This window comes from Trifolium pratense, linkage group LG4 (genome assembly GCF_020283565.1).
Source record: "Trifolium pratense cultivar HEN17-A07 linkage group LG4, ARS_RC_1.1, whole genome shotgun sequence".
Classification (NCBI taxonomy): Eukaryota; Viridiplantae; Streptophyta; class Magnoliopsida; order Fabales; family Fabaceae; genus Trifolium; species Trifolium pratense.
In genome coordinates, this window is record NC_060062.1 from 46,403,081 (window position 1) to 46,421,701 (window position 18,621).

The 18,621-nt window shown below is 33.6% G+C and overlaps 2 protein-coding genes across 3 annotated transcripts; both read left to right on the forward strand.

The window, feature by feature from the left end:
* The first annotated feature begins 277 nt into the window (after positions 1 to 277).
* Positions 278 to 6,477, forward strand: LOC123919796 (protein MRG1). Of its 2 annotated transcripts, none has more exons than XM_045971800.1 (11): positions 278 to 539; positions 1,160 to 1,213; positions 1,471 to 1,484; positions 1,867 to 2,012; positions 2,918 to 2,953; positions 3,541 to 3,581; positions 3,939 to 4,037; positions 4,664 to 4,743; positions 4,874 to 5,043; positions 5,554 to 5,638; positions 6,211 to 6,477. In XM_045971800.1, exons 1-11 carry the CDS (start codon positions 402 to 404, stop codon positions 6,296 to 6,298), a joined length of 951 nt encoding a protein of 316 aa, XP_045827756.1. In that variant the 5' UTR covers positions 278 to 401; the 3' UTR covers positions 6,299 to 6,477. The 2 variants fall into 2 exon arrangements, with proteins under 2 accessions (XP_045827756.1, XP_045827755.1); XM_045971799.1 differs by having other exon boundaries at positions 279 to 539; positions 3,936 to 4,037.
* Positions 6,478 to 7,139: 662 nt separating this feature from the next.
* Positions 7,140 to 16,587, forward strand: LOC123919797 (probable cadmium/zinc-transporting ATPase HMA1, chloroplastic). Its single transcript, XM_045971801.1, has 13 exons — positions 7,140 to 7,986; positions 8,066 to 8,216; positions 8,532 to 8,716; positions 10,387 to 10,533; positions 11,254 to 11,449; positions 12,164 to 12,276; positions 13,354 to 13,595; positions 13,949 to 14,054; positions 14,404 to 14,568; positions 14,842 to 15,058; positions 15,683 to 15,870; positions 15,988 to 16,074; positions 16,181 to 16,587. Exons 1-13 carry the CDS (start codon positions 7,426 to 7,428, stop codon positions 16,358 to 16,360), a joined length of 2,538 nt encoding a protein of 845 aa, XP_045827757.1. The 5' UTR covers positions 7,140 to 7,425; the 3' UTR covers positions 16,361 to 16,587.
* The last annotated feature ends 2,034 nt before the right edge of the window (positions 16,588 to 18,621 follow it).

Here is an 18,621-nt window from a genome sequence, read left to right on the forward strand (position 1 = left end):
CCATTATATTAAAAAACGTAATGTTTTCCTTTTAAATCATGTAACAATTGATAGGTGCGTGTATTCAAAGTCAAAGTTGCAATTTTACATAAACTATGCACAATAAATCTAATATTATTTTTACAAATAATAATTGGGTTTAGGTGTGTAACTAAAGCCTAATGTTAAACTCTCACTAAAATAAAACCCTAATTAAACTCATAAATAAATGTATGAAGAAACATTAAAACGGCTTGTCATAAATCAAAATAAATAAATAAAAAAACTATTGAATTAATATTTGAGTCTCATTCGGTCTGAAAAATAATCTCTGGTTTCTCGAACAGCGTGTCGTTTTCCGTTCCCGCCTACTTACATTTCACTCCCTCCCTTCTCTCTCTCTCTCTCTCTCAAACTCCACCATGGGAAACTCTTCCAAGGATGATTCCGCCAACTCCGCCGACGCTTCTCCCGGCGACGTTCCTTCCTCCGATTCCAGAATCTACTCCGCTGGCGAGAAAGTACTCGCATATCATGGTCCTCGCATCTACGAAGCAAAGGTACTTTTCAATTTCTCCATTTCTAATCTTTTTTTCTCTAATTTTCATTTTTTATGCTTTTTATACTCGATTTTTCTCTCATTGTTTATACTCGTTTCGAATTTTCAAATTCCGTGTTTGTAAAGAAATTTGAGTTTTGAATTTACTAACTTCATAGTCACCGTTTCGCACTGTGTTTTGTGTATTAGGGATTTGGTTTACTGTTTTCTTGTTTGCGTTTGTAATTATTTGTTAAAATTGCTAAAAAAAAATTAAAATTCGTTAAAATTATCAATTCTACTTGATTTGACTGAATTGTGACTCATATTTTTCTGTTGAAGGGTAAGCTTTGAAAAACCTTGTATGGTTTCTCAAAAAAAATTCATAATTTCTCTTGTTTAATTTGACCTAGAACTATACTTTTTTGTGATTTTATTGTATCATGTATATTTTTTTTCCTAATGTTTGATTGATTGAATTTTTTTTTTTCTGGAATCATTGTAAGATATTGAATTGAAAGTGTTTTTATGGTTCTTTTGATTAATGTTTTATTTTATGTATGTAAACCTAATGCAAAGTGTATGTTCTGTTTTTACCCTGTAATTGTGATCTAAGTTACTGCATGATTTATTATTCATCAGGTGCAAAAGGCTGAGATCCGAAAGAATGAATGGAAATACTTCGTTCATTACCTTGTAAGTTTAACTATGGTATTTCCTTCTGCATAGATCTGGTGTCATGGACTTGAATTCTTGTTTGGTTTCAGTAAACTTTAATTCGACATATATACTGGTTATCTCAATTTAATATAACTTTTCAAAACAATATTTATCTTGTCAGATCCAATAAAGTGGTTCATTTTTTAAGTTATAACCTGAAACCCTAATTGATTACAGGATATAGTATATTAGTATTGACTTTTGGTTGATTTACTCTTTTTTTTTTTTTGCAGGGCTGGAATAAAAAGTGAGTTTCTTGTCATTTCCATTACTTTAATTCATGTAATGTAATAAAGGTACAAATTGCATAGCCTTAATGATCATGCTCCAAAGTTTACAGTTTTCTGAAAGTACTGTAGTAGTCTTTGTTTACACGGCTCTAAATTGGTATAAGCATGGCCATTAAGTAAGAAGCATGGTGGATACTTGACATTGACAAATATCCGAAGTCAACTTCTCATGTTAAACTTGTTTGACAATTTGTTTACACAGCCTTTGTAATGACTGATCTATAGCTTTTTAGAGAGAATTACCTTCATTGTGACTTATTTTTCTGTTAATGTTTTGCATCAACTACATGTAAATGGTTAAACAGAATTATTATTGTTGGTTTGATATTTGTCCTACAGTTGGGACGAATGGGTAGGTGAGAGTCGTTTAATGAAAAATACTGACGAGAATATCGAGAAACAACATGCCCTAGACAAAAAACAAGGTGTAGACAAGAATGTTAGATCTGGACGTTCTGCTCAAGCAAAGGCCAAAAGTTCTACAGGTGAGAAATGCTCTCTTTCAAATGGAAATATTGTATCATGACAGTTTATTGAAACTTCAGCATAATGAACTAATATTCTGCAAGGGGGTTCCGAAGTCCCCTAGTATGTGAATGAAAATGCAAAAAGCATCTCTGTCAATTCCTCTCTCTATATTTGGGCTGTCCATTCAATTATTATACCTCTGCTTACTAAGTGTCTTTGCTTATATCTGATATGTATATGTATTTAAGTTGCAGATGTGGACACTTTATGGCATTTATTTTCCATTTTTTGGGTTTTTGGGGGAGTTTAAACTGGCAGGGGGAGGGGGAGGGAGCTAACAATTTGCCTTAAATTTTTTTTTTACATAGAAATGGGACCATTGCATTAGTTCAATCCTACATTTTTGTTGTTTTGCTAGTTACAAGAATGAGGTTTTCATCTCAAAACAGCCTTTGTCAACCAACCTCTGAACACAGTTGGTTTTTATCAGGAAAGGGATACCTTACTGTTCAAAGAAAAAAGAAGTATAGATCAACAGATCTTATCAGGTGCTTGGATGCGAAGTTCTATTATATAAGTATAAACAATGTAGCATGATTTGATAACATTCTAAAGTACGTTAGTTTCAATTTTTAGCTATTTCTTGGAAATTCTGTGATAATTACTTTTGCCTAAAACGAATCCTGGACCTAAAGTACTTTTTGAAATTGTTGTAAAATATATAACCTTCTACAGTAAGTTATTATGCTTAAATCAATTTTATCTTCTTTTAAATACTTGACAATATGTAGGTGTGTGATTGCACAGGCACCAAATCCTTATTCTGCTCTGTTTGCTTAACTGTTGGACTTTAAAAAGATTATACTTAGAAATGCTTCATTTTGCTAGCTTGATAATTTTACATTTTCTTTGGATTCTGTAGAGGCTAAAGTGGATAAAGAAGAAATCAAGAATAATGGTATTCACTAAATTTCATCTTTTTCAGTTTCCTTTTTTGTACATATGTCTATATATCTGTATAATTTAACTATTTTCTTCATGCTTAATAGGACCAAATTTCTATCGTAAAATTTATAGCCATTTGAGTAATAGAGGAATGGATTATTTTTTTTTCCTGGTTTTTCTCTTTCCTGGATTTAACATCCTACTGAAAAATTACCCACTTTGTTGGTTACCTAATTGTTGTGCTAAATATTCTAATCTATCTGGAGCAATTTTTACCCATATCTGAAATAACCAATATGAAACTCCCTTCTCAAATAAATTTAATTCACCTGGCTTTCAAAGCTACTTTATTTTTGGTTTCTTAAAATTTAGTCCTTGGGCCATCTCATGTATATTTATGCCTGGCACATGCTAGACCAATGTGTTTTTGAGTAATAAAGCCCAATATAATGAGCAAACATCTGGTAATCATTTTTCATAAGTTGGACCTCACAAATTCTCCGGTTTGAATGCAAATGTCTTCATTGATTTGTTGAAGTAAAAATGTGTGTTTATATCGGCTTGTCTTCACTAATAAGTTTAATATGTAAAACTCTGCAGTGTCAAAAGGAAAAAAACGAAAGAATGATTCAGGAGTTGAGGTTTGGTTTATATCATGGTTTAATTGCATTCTCTGCATGTTCTTTTATTCCAAAACTTGGAAGGTTTACTGTTTACATTGAATTTCTCTTCATATTATATATTAATTGTTACCTATTCTCATTTCACATTTCATATCATAGAGACAATTAGAGACAAAATATCATAATAAACATCAGATGTTTTAAACGTGGAAGGCTAATTAATAAGTATGAAGGAATTAGGAATTCAAACTTCGTTTGTATCCTTAAAAATGAAAATACCTTCCTTTTTGTACTTGATTGGAATTGCTCTATTTTTTACCACTATCCTTTTAATTGCAAACATTCTACTAAGTGTGATTTTCTAATTACTAGAAGGGCAGTGGGAATGCTGAAAAGCTTATCAAAATTCAAATTCCTGCACCGTTAAAGAAACAACTTGTTGATGACTGGGAGTTTGTTAATCAGCAAGATAAGGTAAATGGAAACGATTAAATTCACTCTTTCCAGTTATTATTTTCTTGCATATGTTTAAAATACACTTTTTAGAGTTAGATTTTGACGTATGTTTTGTGTTAAGGTTACTGTATCTTATAGAGATGACTGAGATAAGTTGTTTCTTTTACACTTGAAACTAAAGGATACTTTTGTGCCAATGACAATGATCTTACAGACACCAGCCCTGGTTCTTCTCTTTAGGATATCTCGTGAATGTCTTCTCAAAATTGCTTTCATCTGCTTAGGCTTCCTAGACCAAAATGCACAAATGTTCAGTTCTTGTAGCTTGTGCTGTCATTTATATTTTATATTTAAATGAAAATATTATGCTTTATTAGTTTTCTGTGCAAATTGAAGAGAATTATTGCGCACATTTATTATTTTATAATTAAATAAAAATATTATGCCTTATTAGTTTTCTGTGCAAATTGAAGAGAATTATTGCGTTCACAATTTCCTTGGTTCTATTACAATGTGTCATTGCTGCCTCTCAAATATCTGACTATTTGAGCCTATCCTTTAAGCTTAAAAATGATAACCTATTTTAGGGCATTAATCCGCCCATCACATGCTAATTTTATTTTTTTTACATTTCTCCCCTACAGCTTGTGAAACTTCCTCGTTCACCAACTGTTGAGGAAATTCTGTCAAAGTACCTTGAATACAAGTCAAAGAAAGATGGCGTGTAAGAAATAATTTATAATTGAAAACTCATGCTTCCTCCTTTTCTACTACAACTATCTATTTTTGTTATTTGATCATCCTATGCATCTATTAACTGATGGTGATGTCCTGTACGTGTTTCTATGATATAGTGCTACTGATTCAACACGGGAAGTTTTGAAAGGAATAAGGCTTTATTTTGATAAAGCATTGCCTATGATGCTCTTATATAAAAAAGAACGCAAGCAGTGTAGTGAAGCAGTCGGGGACAATGCATCTCCATCAACTATATATGGAGCTGAACATTTATTACGCCTCTTTGGTATGTTCATTACTTTTTGTTGCTTCTAAGTGCGTGCTTGAAAGGAGGATAGTCTATGTGTGCACTTGTACTTACATTTTGTCTTGGTACATATTTTTGTCATGCTTGTTTCTTTTGATTTAATATTAAAATTGATGGAAAATACAATTTTGACATATCCCAGCTTTGAATTTTTCAAGGGATCATGGCTAGGAGTTTAGGTTTTGACCCTTTTTTTTTACTACTGGCTAAATAATTGTAATTTTTTCTGGCAATTGCTTTGTTAAGTTACCTGAATTTTAATGTGCCTTTGAAATTTTGACATCTCTTATCTTCAATGATTTTTGGCTAGTTGCAAGAATTTTTAAAGATTCTTTGCTGTGTTATTTGTATTTGTATTTCCAGCCATTGCATTAATGGAATATTGTTAGAGACATTGATATATTGCCATTAAGGATGTTGCAGTACATACCTGGCAAAAGTTTCATAAATGTGTCTGTAGGACAATAAGATTTTTTCTTGTGTTTGCAGTGAAGTTACCTGAGCTTTTGTCATATGTGAACATTGAAGACGAAACGTTAAATCGCTTGCAGTTGAAACTACTCGACTTTCTCAAGTAAATGCTTAAACCCATCTCATTACATTAGTTGATTCTTTTGTGTCCAATCCTTGCTTAAATGTCATAACTTTTTTAAGTGTCCTGATAAATATTGCACCATGCTTCTAGCTGAAATAATGACAAAAGCTGTCAAATATGTATTGATTGGATGTACTTGCTCTAATAGCCAACACATTTCGTCTTCATAATTTTGTCTACGAGTTCGTGAATGCACTAACATTAGTAAAGTTGTACAGTATTCTGTAAAAAAAAGGAATCAATGTACCCTAAAAAGATAATCTAATTGGTATACATATATGTACAGGATTTAGACCATAGTGTCAGATATTACATTACCTCTATTCGTTTACTGAAAATATGCATTGGTGATGATGCAACCTTAAGATTTTGATTGACTGAATAAATTAAAATATCTGCATTATCCAATGTAATTTACTTATATTTCTACTCCATTATGTTTGAGATGCATTATTTTCTGCCCAACTCCATAGTGTAAAGTTGATTTTAACTGTTAGGTTTCTCTTTAGAGTTTTGTTGCTATTGGTTTGATTAAAAAAAATCTATTGCAGGTTTTTGCAGAAAAATCAAAGCACTTTTTTTCTCTCATCATATGGGGTAAAAGTCTCGGAAGGAAAAGGCAAGGGGAAGGATCAATGAGACACTGTTGATTCCTAGTCTTTCTCATCTGTATTGTATTCTTAATGATTTCTATGTATCTCTCCCTTGAATAATTCACCACAGGAACTATGTTGTTGTAATAACAATATTGACTCATCCATTCTTTTATTTTTCAAGTTTACGCAATATTTGCAAATCAAAACATTTGATGGCTCAAATACATATCCCGACTATCATGTGAATGTCTGGGATAAGTAAAATCAAGTGAGTGAGGGAACAACTTTTCCCACCACATTTTCAAATGAACTACCTACACATGACTCGAAAGTGTACTATTGGATGACATAACAGATGTGAATGTGTACTTTCGAAAAGTACAAAAATTGCGTTTGTTTCGAATTTGTGCATCTGAAGTGATTTTGGCAGGTGAGAAACTTTTTCCCACTAGGGAAATCTAGTTATTTTTGGTTGAAACTGGTGAAATCTAGTTAGGCTGAACTCTTATGTTTGAGGCACAAAATCAAGAGAATTAGATGCATACTTTGTAACCGATGTTAGGGGTGGAGAAAGTAGCCTTCTATTTTTAGTGCTATGAAAAGAAAAAAAAAATTGTGAAAGAAAAAACATAGACTCAGTACTATTAGGTATTGTTTTCTCTTCCCACCTCATGTTTCTTTTATACCCTGTTTTTCCATTTTTGCCTTTGTATAAAAACTTTGGAAGTGTTTTCTGATGTTTTTCTGGTTCAAATTCCGAAAAATTTCGTAACTCAGATTTCATAAATACATTGTTTTCCGAATTTTTCCTGAATTTAAACTAGAAAAACTTTGGAAAATTCGTTCGGAAGTTTTTATACATGAGAGGGGTCTTTGATGAATTTAGTTTGGGGGACCTTTGGTAAAATGTTTGCAATCTTAAAAGGCCCCCCATGGCGTGGCCAAATTATTGGGATGAATGAGCACACTATGTGGTGCGGATGTCGTAACAACAACAAAAACTGAAAGGTTCATTTTCACTCACTACCAGTGACCCAAACCAAGAAAAAAACAAACAACTGCGCCATAACAATAGGTCTAATAAACTCAACTCTTATTGATTCTCTCCTTTCAACTTCAATAATGGCCTGAAACTGAAACTAAACTCATCTTCGAATTTCCACTCTCAACATGGAAGCAATTTCATACTCAATCCCTTCTACCAAATTCCGTTCACTTCATATCCACACCAAAACCACCAGAATTCAATCCTCCGATCTCACTTTTCTTCGTCCTCGTCCCTCCCCAATCTCAATCAAACCTTTCTATTCTTCCAAATTCCTAATTCTCCATCACCATAAGCTTCGTTGCAACGCCGAATCCACAACCAACCACCACCACCACCACGATCATAATCATAATCACAATCACAACGATCATAACCACAATCATAACCACGACCATAACCATAACCATAATCACAATCATAATCATCATCATCATCATCATCATCATAATCATTCACACGAAATCGATGAGGCTAATCTCACTGGACCTCAAAGAGCGATTATCAGTTTCGCTAAAGCTACCAAATGGATTGACCTAGCGAATATCCTGAGAGAGCATTTGTATCTTTGTTGCTTCTCAACTGCTTTATTTGTTTCCGCTGCTATTTGCCCTCATATTTTGCCCAAATCACTCATCAAACCCGTCCAAAATTCTCTCATTCTCGCCGCGTTTCCTTTGGTTGGGGTAAGAAACAATCTCTCACTCAATTCAGTTCAGTTCAATACAGTTCAATTTCTTACTATTATGTGATTATGTGTATCAGATTTCGGCATCACTTGATGCTTTAATTGAAATTAGTAGTGGAAAAGTGAACATCCATGTGTTGATGGCAATGGCAGCTTTTGCATCAATATTTATGGGAAATTCTTTGGAAGGAGGGTTACTTCTTGCAATGTTTAATCTTGCACATATAGGTAAGCCAATATTATTGGACAAATACATTAGGGGCCCTGTTTGTGAGAAATAACTTAATTAAGTGCTTATAGCATAAACACTTAACATATAAGTACTTATGTGTAGGCTATTTCTATAATGAAAGATAAAATAAAGTCAGTTTGTTTCTATATAAGCTATAAGTTATTTTCATAAGCTCTCCCCAGCAGTCTCACAAGTCACAAGTACTTATACCAGTAGGTAAATTCAAATAAGCTAATACAAACACGCCCTAGTTTAACTAGTTAAGTGCTCTGCAATGAGTTTGATTGGCTTAATTTGAATGGTTTATGCAGCTGAAGAGTATTTCACTAGCCGTTCAATGGTTGATGTTAAAGAGTTGAAAGAGAACAATCCAGAATTTGCACTTGTTCTTGATACAAAAGATGATAAACTTCCTAATACATTTGATTTGGCATACAAGAGGGTTCCTGTGCATGATATAATTGTAGGATCATATGTCCTTGTTGGTGCCGGAGAGGTAACAAGTTTTGAAATTTTAACTGCTTGAAAATGAAATCTAATTTGTTTCAAATTCTATAAGGTATAACCATGATTGCTGTCTTGTGTTGGTTTTTGAAATTTTAAAATGGCTAAGCAGTAGGGGGGTTGCGTAGCTTATCTAGTTTAACCATAACTGCTTGGAGGACCAATGTTCAAACCCTGGTGAAGGAGAACTAGTTACTAACATTGGCCGTTCCAAGCAGTTTTTTTACTACAATCACTAGGCAGGAATTGTTTCAATATTTGTTTGCTTGGGCATAGTGAACCCGTGGCATATGTGGTTTGCAACTCTGCTGCATAATAAAATCAATAATCAATAATTAAAATAAAAATTACAATTGGCTTTGCCTTTTCATCCATCAACCAAAAAAATAATTACAATCAAAATCTTTTATACAACAATACTGGGGTCCTAAGGTTTGCTATTTGATACACAATGTATTGTAATTGCAATCGAGTTGGCACCAAACTCCCAAATGAATTCCACTATATCCAACATCCTGCCTCTCAATACAAACTCAGCTTATGTAGCTGGTGAATGATCTTTAGCAGCAATGTGCAAAGCATTACTGTTCACTAACAAGCCAAACGGGGTCGGTTATTCCCTCTATTCCTCACTGCTGCAACATATTGATGAAATCCCATATCCAATGTGGTTTTGCATGCTTTCAGACCTCACAATGATGGTATGCATCTTCTGCTTCCCTTCTAGGGTTCCCATCCATTGTTTTGTTTCTCTATGGGGGTGTTGGGTGCACTTCCCTCCTTTGACAGGGCTGCTTGGGCTTCCTCCTTTTGCACCCAGTTGGACCCATTTGTTAATCTGGGCTTGATAATCGGTACCAGAATGACCTGTGTACACCTATCACTATTATAAATGTTATCTATATAGGTATTATGATTCAAAAAATTTCATAATATTTCTAATATCAAAAGAGAAATATTTTAATATTCCTTACGATCTTTGAACACCAATATTCTTGTATAAAAGATTTTGGAGTATAATTACAATATGTCTAATATCAAAATAAATATATTTAAATTATAATTAACTTTTCTTATCTACGTGGAATCCCTAAAATATTGAAATATTATAAACCATGGGCTTAGTGGAATGTGTTATATTTCTTTGACTCAAACAAGTGTATCAAGGGTAATCTACATCAAACCACGCTGCAAAGTCAGTTTAGTATATAAATTTTTTGAAGTCTCCAAGGTGTGTATGAAGGATATACTTTTGGGATATGAATCCTCTGCAACGGCTTTATAGTAGAGCCTGCCAAAGCCGTTTGTTTAAGAAAGAGAATCCATAAAGCTGCTGCATAGGATCCATTTTGTTCTTTTTGACATCTTATACATTTATCACTGTGATCTGAAAACATTGAAGACCAAATATTAGAAAGAAAAAAAATTCAGAAAGGTTCTCTTTTCTCCCTTTGAAAAAAGAAAGAAAAAAAAGAGACAGCAATGTCTCTGTTTTTCTCTTGTTGATTTAAGAGAACTATTCCATCTCCTTTCTCTGTTGAATATTTTATTAAGTATTCTTTTACATTATCCTGCCTTCCCTCTAAAAGAGTAAGAAAAATTGGAATTTTAAGTTTTGTATAGCAGACTATTGAAGTATAATGGGAATGCTGTTGTGATTAGTCTGTGCCTGTAGATTGTGAAGTTTTCCAAGGCGGTGCCACCATTACCATTGAGCACTTGACAGGGGAAGTCAAACCTCTGGAGGCTAAAGTTGGAGATAGAGTTCCTGGCGGTGCAAGGAACTTAGATGGGAGAATAATTGTGAAGGTATGTTTTACTGTATTTGACGTTTGGCCCTTTCAGCACTTTCTGTACTATTTTATAGCTTTATATTTACAGTGGAAATGTTTAATAATGTTGGTGGTATGAGGAAGAGAAACAGAAAAGGTAGTGGCAATAATAGTATTTGGGGCCTGTGTCTTGTGGTGATTAGTTACGATGATGATGGATGAAACAGTCGGGAGAAGATCAAACAGGTGGTGTTAATGGATGGGAAACAAATCAAGCAATATTAATAATAAGGTGTCAGTGGTTGCAATAATATAATTAATCTTATGACACATCTGAAGCTTGGTTTTTTCAATATATTTATTTTAGGAGAATTACTTGAATGCTTTTGTGTAAATCGTTGGTTGTGAGGTTACTGGTGGTGATAAGGACGGATGGAGTTATTCTAGGTACTAGGTAATTAGTGAGAATCGCTGTATGTTTTTGGTGGAAAGAATATGACATTGACCATACCTATGTTTGGAAATTTCATTTTCATTGATGAAAATTGAAAAAATAAGGTGATGAGTCAAGTTCTAAATATGTGTAACGATAAGTTGCTAGAGATTGTGACGCTAGGTTGCGAGTTCTAGAGACTGTCAGTAAAGGTGCTGTCTTGTTCAACACTTTCAACTTGTTTCTGATAGATAGGTGCTTGTCTTGCTTACAGTGCGATTTTGTTGGGAACTTACTGCAAAGCACAAAATTATTTCATCACAGGTAACAAAGACATGGAAGGAATCAACTCTAAGCAAAATTGTGCAGTTGACGGAAGAAGCTCAGTTGAATAAACCTAAACTTCAAAGGTGGCTGGATGAATTTGGTGAAAATTACAGCAAAGTTGTAATGGTGTTATCAATTGCTATTGCTGTTCTTGGACCACTTGTATTTAAGTGGCCATTCATTAGTACACCAGGTACTTCTTTACCTCTAATCTAGCAGTGTTGTATAATATGATTTATAAAATTTTCAAATTTGTAATCTAATCATTTGTGGGATCATTTATGTCGAAACATTGAATTAAATTAGAAAGAACTGATATCAAACTCCTTACAAGCAGAGGTTTCCCTCTGCTAAGAATGAAATCACAAAGGAAGTGCAGGAGAAAAGAAAAAAGAATTACATGGGAAATTCTGCAGATGCATGAAATCTCTTTGCTACCCAAACCCTCACCATTTCTAAAATTCTAACCCTTCTCCCCGACAATCGTCCTACCTTCTTATGTGCCTGAATCGCTCCCCTTATTCTTTCCCGTTCATATTGCACCAGCTGTTGAGGCTGTTAGCCTCTTTTGTCTTTTACTTTGCTCATCTGCTGTGAGGACTGAGAACAGACCCTGCAATTTCCCCTTTATTGCTCCTTGCATGCAAACACAGTCCTTTCTGCTTCGTTGTCCCCCTTTATTGCTCCTTTCATGCAAACACAGTCCTTTCTGCTTCGTTGTCCCACTTGGGCATAGCTCTTGTTTCTTCATCCTTGTATGAGACTTGGGCTAGGGTTCTTGACTTCCGGAGTTCATTAACATTATGCAAAATTCATTATCACAAACTTTATAAAGTGTTCACTGCCCCTGTGTGTATCTATATACGACTTAAACATTCATATTTCAGCTTATTTGCGGTTGATGCAGCTTGCAGAGGTTCTATTTACAGAGCTTTAGGGCTCATGGTTGCAGCATCACCATGTGCGTTGGCTGTGGCTCCATTGGCATATGCCACAGCAATCAGCTCCTGTGCGAAAAAGGTATCACTTAGCTATTTGGGAGTATCCAAACACACACCATATGAATATTATCTAAATCTTAACATTATATACTAATTGCCTCTCTGAATATTTTGTAGCCCTTTAGCTAGAATGAAGTAGTATCTTAATGTTTCAATTGTGAAGTATTTGACCATCAATACAATTGCGTTCTTCATTTTATATTCAACAATATATTTTCAACAATTATAATCCAGCATCTTTTGAAAATCCTGCTTTATATTTATGGAAGCTTCACGGTTTGGTTGAGAAAAGGAGATGAAGAGGAAAGATAAAAATGCAGGACTTGCACAAAAAATTGTCTCTTATAATGTAGGAGGAGAAAAGATAGAGAGGAAGAAAAACTTTGCTTTGAACAAATTTACTCACAGAATCTGCAGAATAATTTATTTTTATTTTAATAAAAGTAATCCATTATCCTGCAAGATAATTGACTATTGGTGGTCATTTAATTAACTTTGGGAAAATAATATATTATACATCTGTACATGTGAGGGATAAACATCAATTTACACGAATAAGTTCTTTTTTTTCCCTTTTTCATTTAACCAAAAATGACAAGGGTAGTTTTCACCCTTCTTTCCTCTTCCCACCATCCAAGCATTTTTCTTCTTCTTTTTCTCTTTACATTTTCTTTTCCTTTCATTTCACCGTCACTTTTTCTTTCTGCATCCAGGTAAAGCATAAGTAACAGTTTTAACCAAGTGTAAACTTGGAAATTGATCAAACTTGTGATTGAAGAAAAACAAAGTCATACTACTGACTACAGATGCTATTACTAATAGCTTGATGCTTGGAATAGGAAAACTAGTATTGTCTTCAATATGCTGAGACTAATTTTTATTGTTTCACTAAATATTCCTGATTAGATCTATTAATAAGCTGAACTGAATGGAACGGAATGATTGATTATCTTGTTTTTCTTATCACATTCCCTCTTTATGAAGTCTATGTTTGTTGGTCTAAAGGAAAGTAGAAAGAAACATGTTCAAATTTTTCCAAAATTTTATGCCTGGGTTATCCTTTATTTATGGGTGTCACAGTTACCTCATTTTGCAGGGCATACTACTCAAAGGTGGACATGTTCTGGATGCGCTAGCTTCATGCCATACCATTGCATTTGATAAAACAGGGACATTGACTACCGGTGGACTTTTATTCAAGGCAATTGAGCCCATTTATGGTCATGACATCAGAAATAGGGAATCAATCATTTCTTCCTGCTGCATTCCTACATGTGAAAAGGAAGCTCTTGCTGTTGCTGCAGCTATGGAAAAGGGCACTACCCACCCCATTGGAAGGTATCATTTTGAACAGAATATTTTGTGTTACTTTTGAACCAACCTCGAACAAGTAATAGCTGTAGTCATTGGTTCATCTATTTTTTTAAGGAAGTGTGCTTCTTTCTTCTTCCTTTTTTTGACCAAGTGTGTTTCTTTCTTGGGTGCTTCTCAATTTGATTTTGGACTATTGGGTTAGGGTTAAAACTACATATTATCACAGTGGCTTGTAAATGTATATGTTACGAACTATTCAATTCAATCTTGAATGTTAAGTTATGCCATCTCAAATGTATATAAATATAGCATGATCTTGAACATGATTATCTCTTCCAAGTCTTCACACATTTTTTTCTCTATAAAATGAATTGCAGGGCTGTGGTTGACCATAGTGAAGGGAAAGACCTCCCTTCTGTTTCTGTTGAAAATTTTGAATACTTTCCTGGTAGAGGCCTTACTGCTACTGTTAACAGCATTGAGGTACTTGTCAATTGTGTGCATTGCTCATCCCATTACTCACATGTTCACTTCGCTTGACAAAGCCTGATATTATAGTATATACACTAGTAACACCTACCATGCATTGGTAGTATCTCTAGCTCCTATTGCATACATTTCTTTTAGAGTCTCTCGTTTTTCCATTGTACACTATCATTATTTTGCATTGTTTTCTTTGTATACTGAAACTAATGCTAGTGCCAACTACATGTTATGATGGGACCTGTGAAGTATTAGTAATAAGTTAGACTTATGATGTATGCATACTCTCATATAGTTTATTTGGGAATGACGAGTAAAATGACTCAAATTGGTTTTTATTTTATTATAGTCAGGAACTGAAGGTGCTAAACTATTGAAAGCATCACTTGGATCTATAGATTTCATCACTTCATTTTGTCAATCTGAAAATGAATCAAAAAAGATCAAGGAAGCTATTAATGCGTCTTCTTATGGAAGTGAATTTGTTCATGCTGCCCTTTCAATAAATAAAAAGGTAGTGTACTGCCAGATACTCTTACGTTTCTTGGGGGAGGAATAATGCTCTTAGCAAATCAAAAGTGCAAAGACATCACCTTGAGAAACTGGCTCCATACCAAAAATTTTCAACTTCTACAGCTTGTTTATTTTGAAAATTACTTTGGACCCTTTTTATTTTTCTCTCCATTTTCCTTAACAAAGCACATTAAGTCTCACTGAATGTGATATGCTACCCTGTTTCCTTCTCAACAGTTCCTCCTGGACCTTACTGACTAACCACTTGATGCAGGTAACATTGATTCATCTGGAGGATAGGCCTCGGCCAGGGGTTTTTGATGTTATTCAAGAATTGCAAGATGAAGCAAAGTTTCGCGTGATGATGTTAACTGGTGATCATGAATACAGTGCAAAGAGAGTTGCAACTGCTGTGGGCATCAATGAGTTTTATTGCAACCTGAAGCCTGAAGATAAGCTGAGCCATGTAAAGGATATCTCAAGAGATATGGGTGAGTTCCTTAATTTGAGCTTCTTCATTTTTTATGTCTCCGATAGCAATGATATTATGTATGCCTAGGGTCTTATTTTTGTACTACATTCATACTTATGTTAGAAATAATGTAAATAGGGAAGTTATGACTATATGTATAGTAGTCTTACTCTCTCATTTTCCTATTTCTCAACAACTCGGAAACACGAGTACTCCAAAATTCATGACGTACCCAGTACTCGTGGATAAGTACAGAGTATGTGCTAAAATTATTTTTATAATGAAAAATTGGGCACGTGTGGGTACTTTTTGGGTACCAGTTGGTACCCGCAGTCTGATAAATAAATATATATTGGTCATTTATTACAAAAAAAGATATATAAAATTAGGTTTTTGATTTGTTTTTCTATATTGTTGATGGTTGATACTTTCCCTATTATATTGTACATTCTTCTTACGTTTTGCCATATAAATAATCATTCCCTAGTTTTGTTATGTAAATATCCCCTTTCTATCCTAGTTTTGTCATATTTTTATGATAATACTGTGTTCTTAACAAGGCTCCTAAATAATATTGTGTAAATTGAATGGTGTCTTTTATACATTTTTATGCTCCATTCTATTGTTTTTACTCCTATGACAGGGGGAGGCTTAATTATGGTCGGGGAAGGTATTAATGATGCCCCAGCACTTGCTGCTGCAACTGTTGGGATTGTGCTTGCTCACCGTGCTAGTGCAACTGCTATAGCTGTTGCAGATGTGCTGTTGCTTCGAGAAAATATTTCTGCAGTGCCATTTTGTATTGCCAAATCTCGCCAGACAACTTCACTGGTACATTAATATCAACTGTTTGTTATTTATTTTTTATTTCGATATCAACTGTTTGTTAGGATACATAATCTCTTCACCAATTGGATGCTGTTGCCTCATATGTCAATGAATATGCAGATTAAGCAAAACGTTGCTCTGGCATTGTCTAGCATATTTGTGGCTTCCCTTCCGTCAGTTTTGGGATTTCTGCCATTGTGGATAACAGTATGAAATTCAATCTGATTTAATGCTCAGTTTTGTTGTTATTTATGAGGCTGTTAGGCATGTTTTATTGTCCTTGCTTGCTAATCAATCTTTAACATGCATACAGGTTCTCTTACATGAAGGTGGAACCCTGCTTGTTTGTCTCAATTCCATACGTGGATTAAATGAACCATCCTGGTCCTGGAAGCATGATATATTACAGTTGATTTGCAAGGCTAAATCTAGGCTCCCCTCTCTTAGGACAAATATAACTGGTTCAAGCAGCATTACAACTGCGAATTTGTGACCTAGTGCTGTTTCAAAGTAGAAAAGTAGTGTATGCACAGATTATATTGTTTATCAAGAAGAAAATGTCAATACCCCTTGTATATTTGTAGGCATCTTTTTCGTCCCAAAAAAATTAAACATTCCCTATTATTTTAGGCTAGCTTCCTTATTTAAACCCCGTTTAGCCTCTAAAATGGAATAATGAAAAGGAAATTGCTAGTTATCGCGACAGATAACTTCACGAAAGCATTGCTACTAAATATTTTTCCTAAATAACATACATAATCTCCCGTGTTTTTTGGCAAAGAAATTTAATTGGCCAGGTATTTTTTTTTTGTGATCAATTCAGGATAATTTCCCAAGGGAATAACATTGCTCTAATGAAAATGGCAAAGATCACGGGATGAATTTGCACGTAATTTTGCTGTTATTAGACTATATTTTTGCACTACTAGGTGCACATGAAATTATTGGAACTTAACATCATGTTTAAACTTGTCAAGGCGAATAAGCGAATAAGCCATTTCATAAATTATCATTAGTATTAATTATTGGAAATTAATCATAATTATAAAATCACAATGAAGTCATATTGATATGTGACTGGTGCATATAGTATCCAATTTAGAGGTCGAATTGGAATAAATTATAAAATAATTGATGTTATATTGAAAATATAAAATGAATTTTAAAACATTATTTTTATTAATGTAACAAATACGATAATATCTAATTTTAACAACTAATATCTAACTTTGTTCGTTTCAAATAAAAAATGTAACAAATACAATAGAATGAATGACATATTTTATCAAAATGATCTCTTTTGATAATTCATTTTAACCCATCTCTTTGCTTATTCTCTTTTCCAAATGTTGGAAAATTTGATTCATCAAAATAACAACCAGCATATTTGGCTGTAAATAAATCTTCTATTATTGATTCAATATACTTTATACTAATAGATAAAAATTCATATCCACATATATTCCCAACCTTAGTGCATTGTGGTGGGTAAATTGGTACTTACACCCCACGTTGAAAAATTCTTAGATGAAGAGTATTAGGTTCTTGACCAAAAACCAAAGAGCTATGTTAATTTGTTAGCCTCATGCGAAGCAATGATGTAGAATGAAAAATTGTATATCCCCGAGTGAAAATTGAAAGTTTGCATATTGTGTATGACAACGTGCTAGAGGATGTTTAATGTGATCTCAATTAACATAAATACTCATTAAATGCTTGAGATGAAAACTCAACAACATTATCAAAATGCATTTCCTTGACGAAATAATTAAGAAAGTAAACTCTGATTCCAATTAGTTGAGCTAGCAATCTTGCAAACATTTGGCTTGGTTGTGAATTTACAACAAACAAATAAAGCATGGGTACTCCATTTAAAGGTGAATACCGGTACCGGGTACATATCGGGTACTGGTACGTACCTTGTACACCATGGTACGCACCAAAATCATACCAATATTTTAATATTTTTTTTCTCATACAGGGTACACCATGGGTACGCCAAACACAAAAAAAATGAGATTTTTTTTCGGTTTTTTGGTAGAGATGAACAAAATATATTTAATGGAGCCGATATTCTAGAAGTTGCTAGTCTTTTTCTCGATAAACTTAATCTAAAGGCCGCTCTTTTTGAGCAAATTGTTTTTTAGTTTTGATGTTTTATTGTCATTTGAACAATTTGAATTACTTTTGAAGTATGATTTTTTTATATTTAATTATTTGATTTAACAGTGTAATTTTATTTATATAATTATATTTTAAAAAAAATATTTTGCACCTTAGTTTTTCTAAAAATATCGTATTTCATACCAGTACCCGGACCAGGTACCGGTACCGTACCCGTACCTAGGCAGCGTTGCATGTGAGCACCTAACTTAGATTCACTTCCAATTTTTGTTGGTGATGGTCAAATTAATAACTTCCCTTGTGAACAAGAGATGTGTGGTAACTTATTAGTTTGAAAATCTCATGATTTTTCAATTGATGACCACATGAATTTTTAATTATTTTTCGTATCATTATAAATTCGGGATGGTCTAACTGGTCTAAACAATAAATTTATTATGATTTATAAACTTGTTGCTTCATTTAACAACACATTTGCTCTTTTAGAGCCTCTAAATTATTCTTTTTGCTTCACTAGATAATAGAAATATTTTTTATCGTTGAAAATTATGTGGGTAGTTGCACTATCAACTATACACGTATCTTTTTTATGGATGCTATAGTGTTAATGCTCATTATTTGCAATATGGT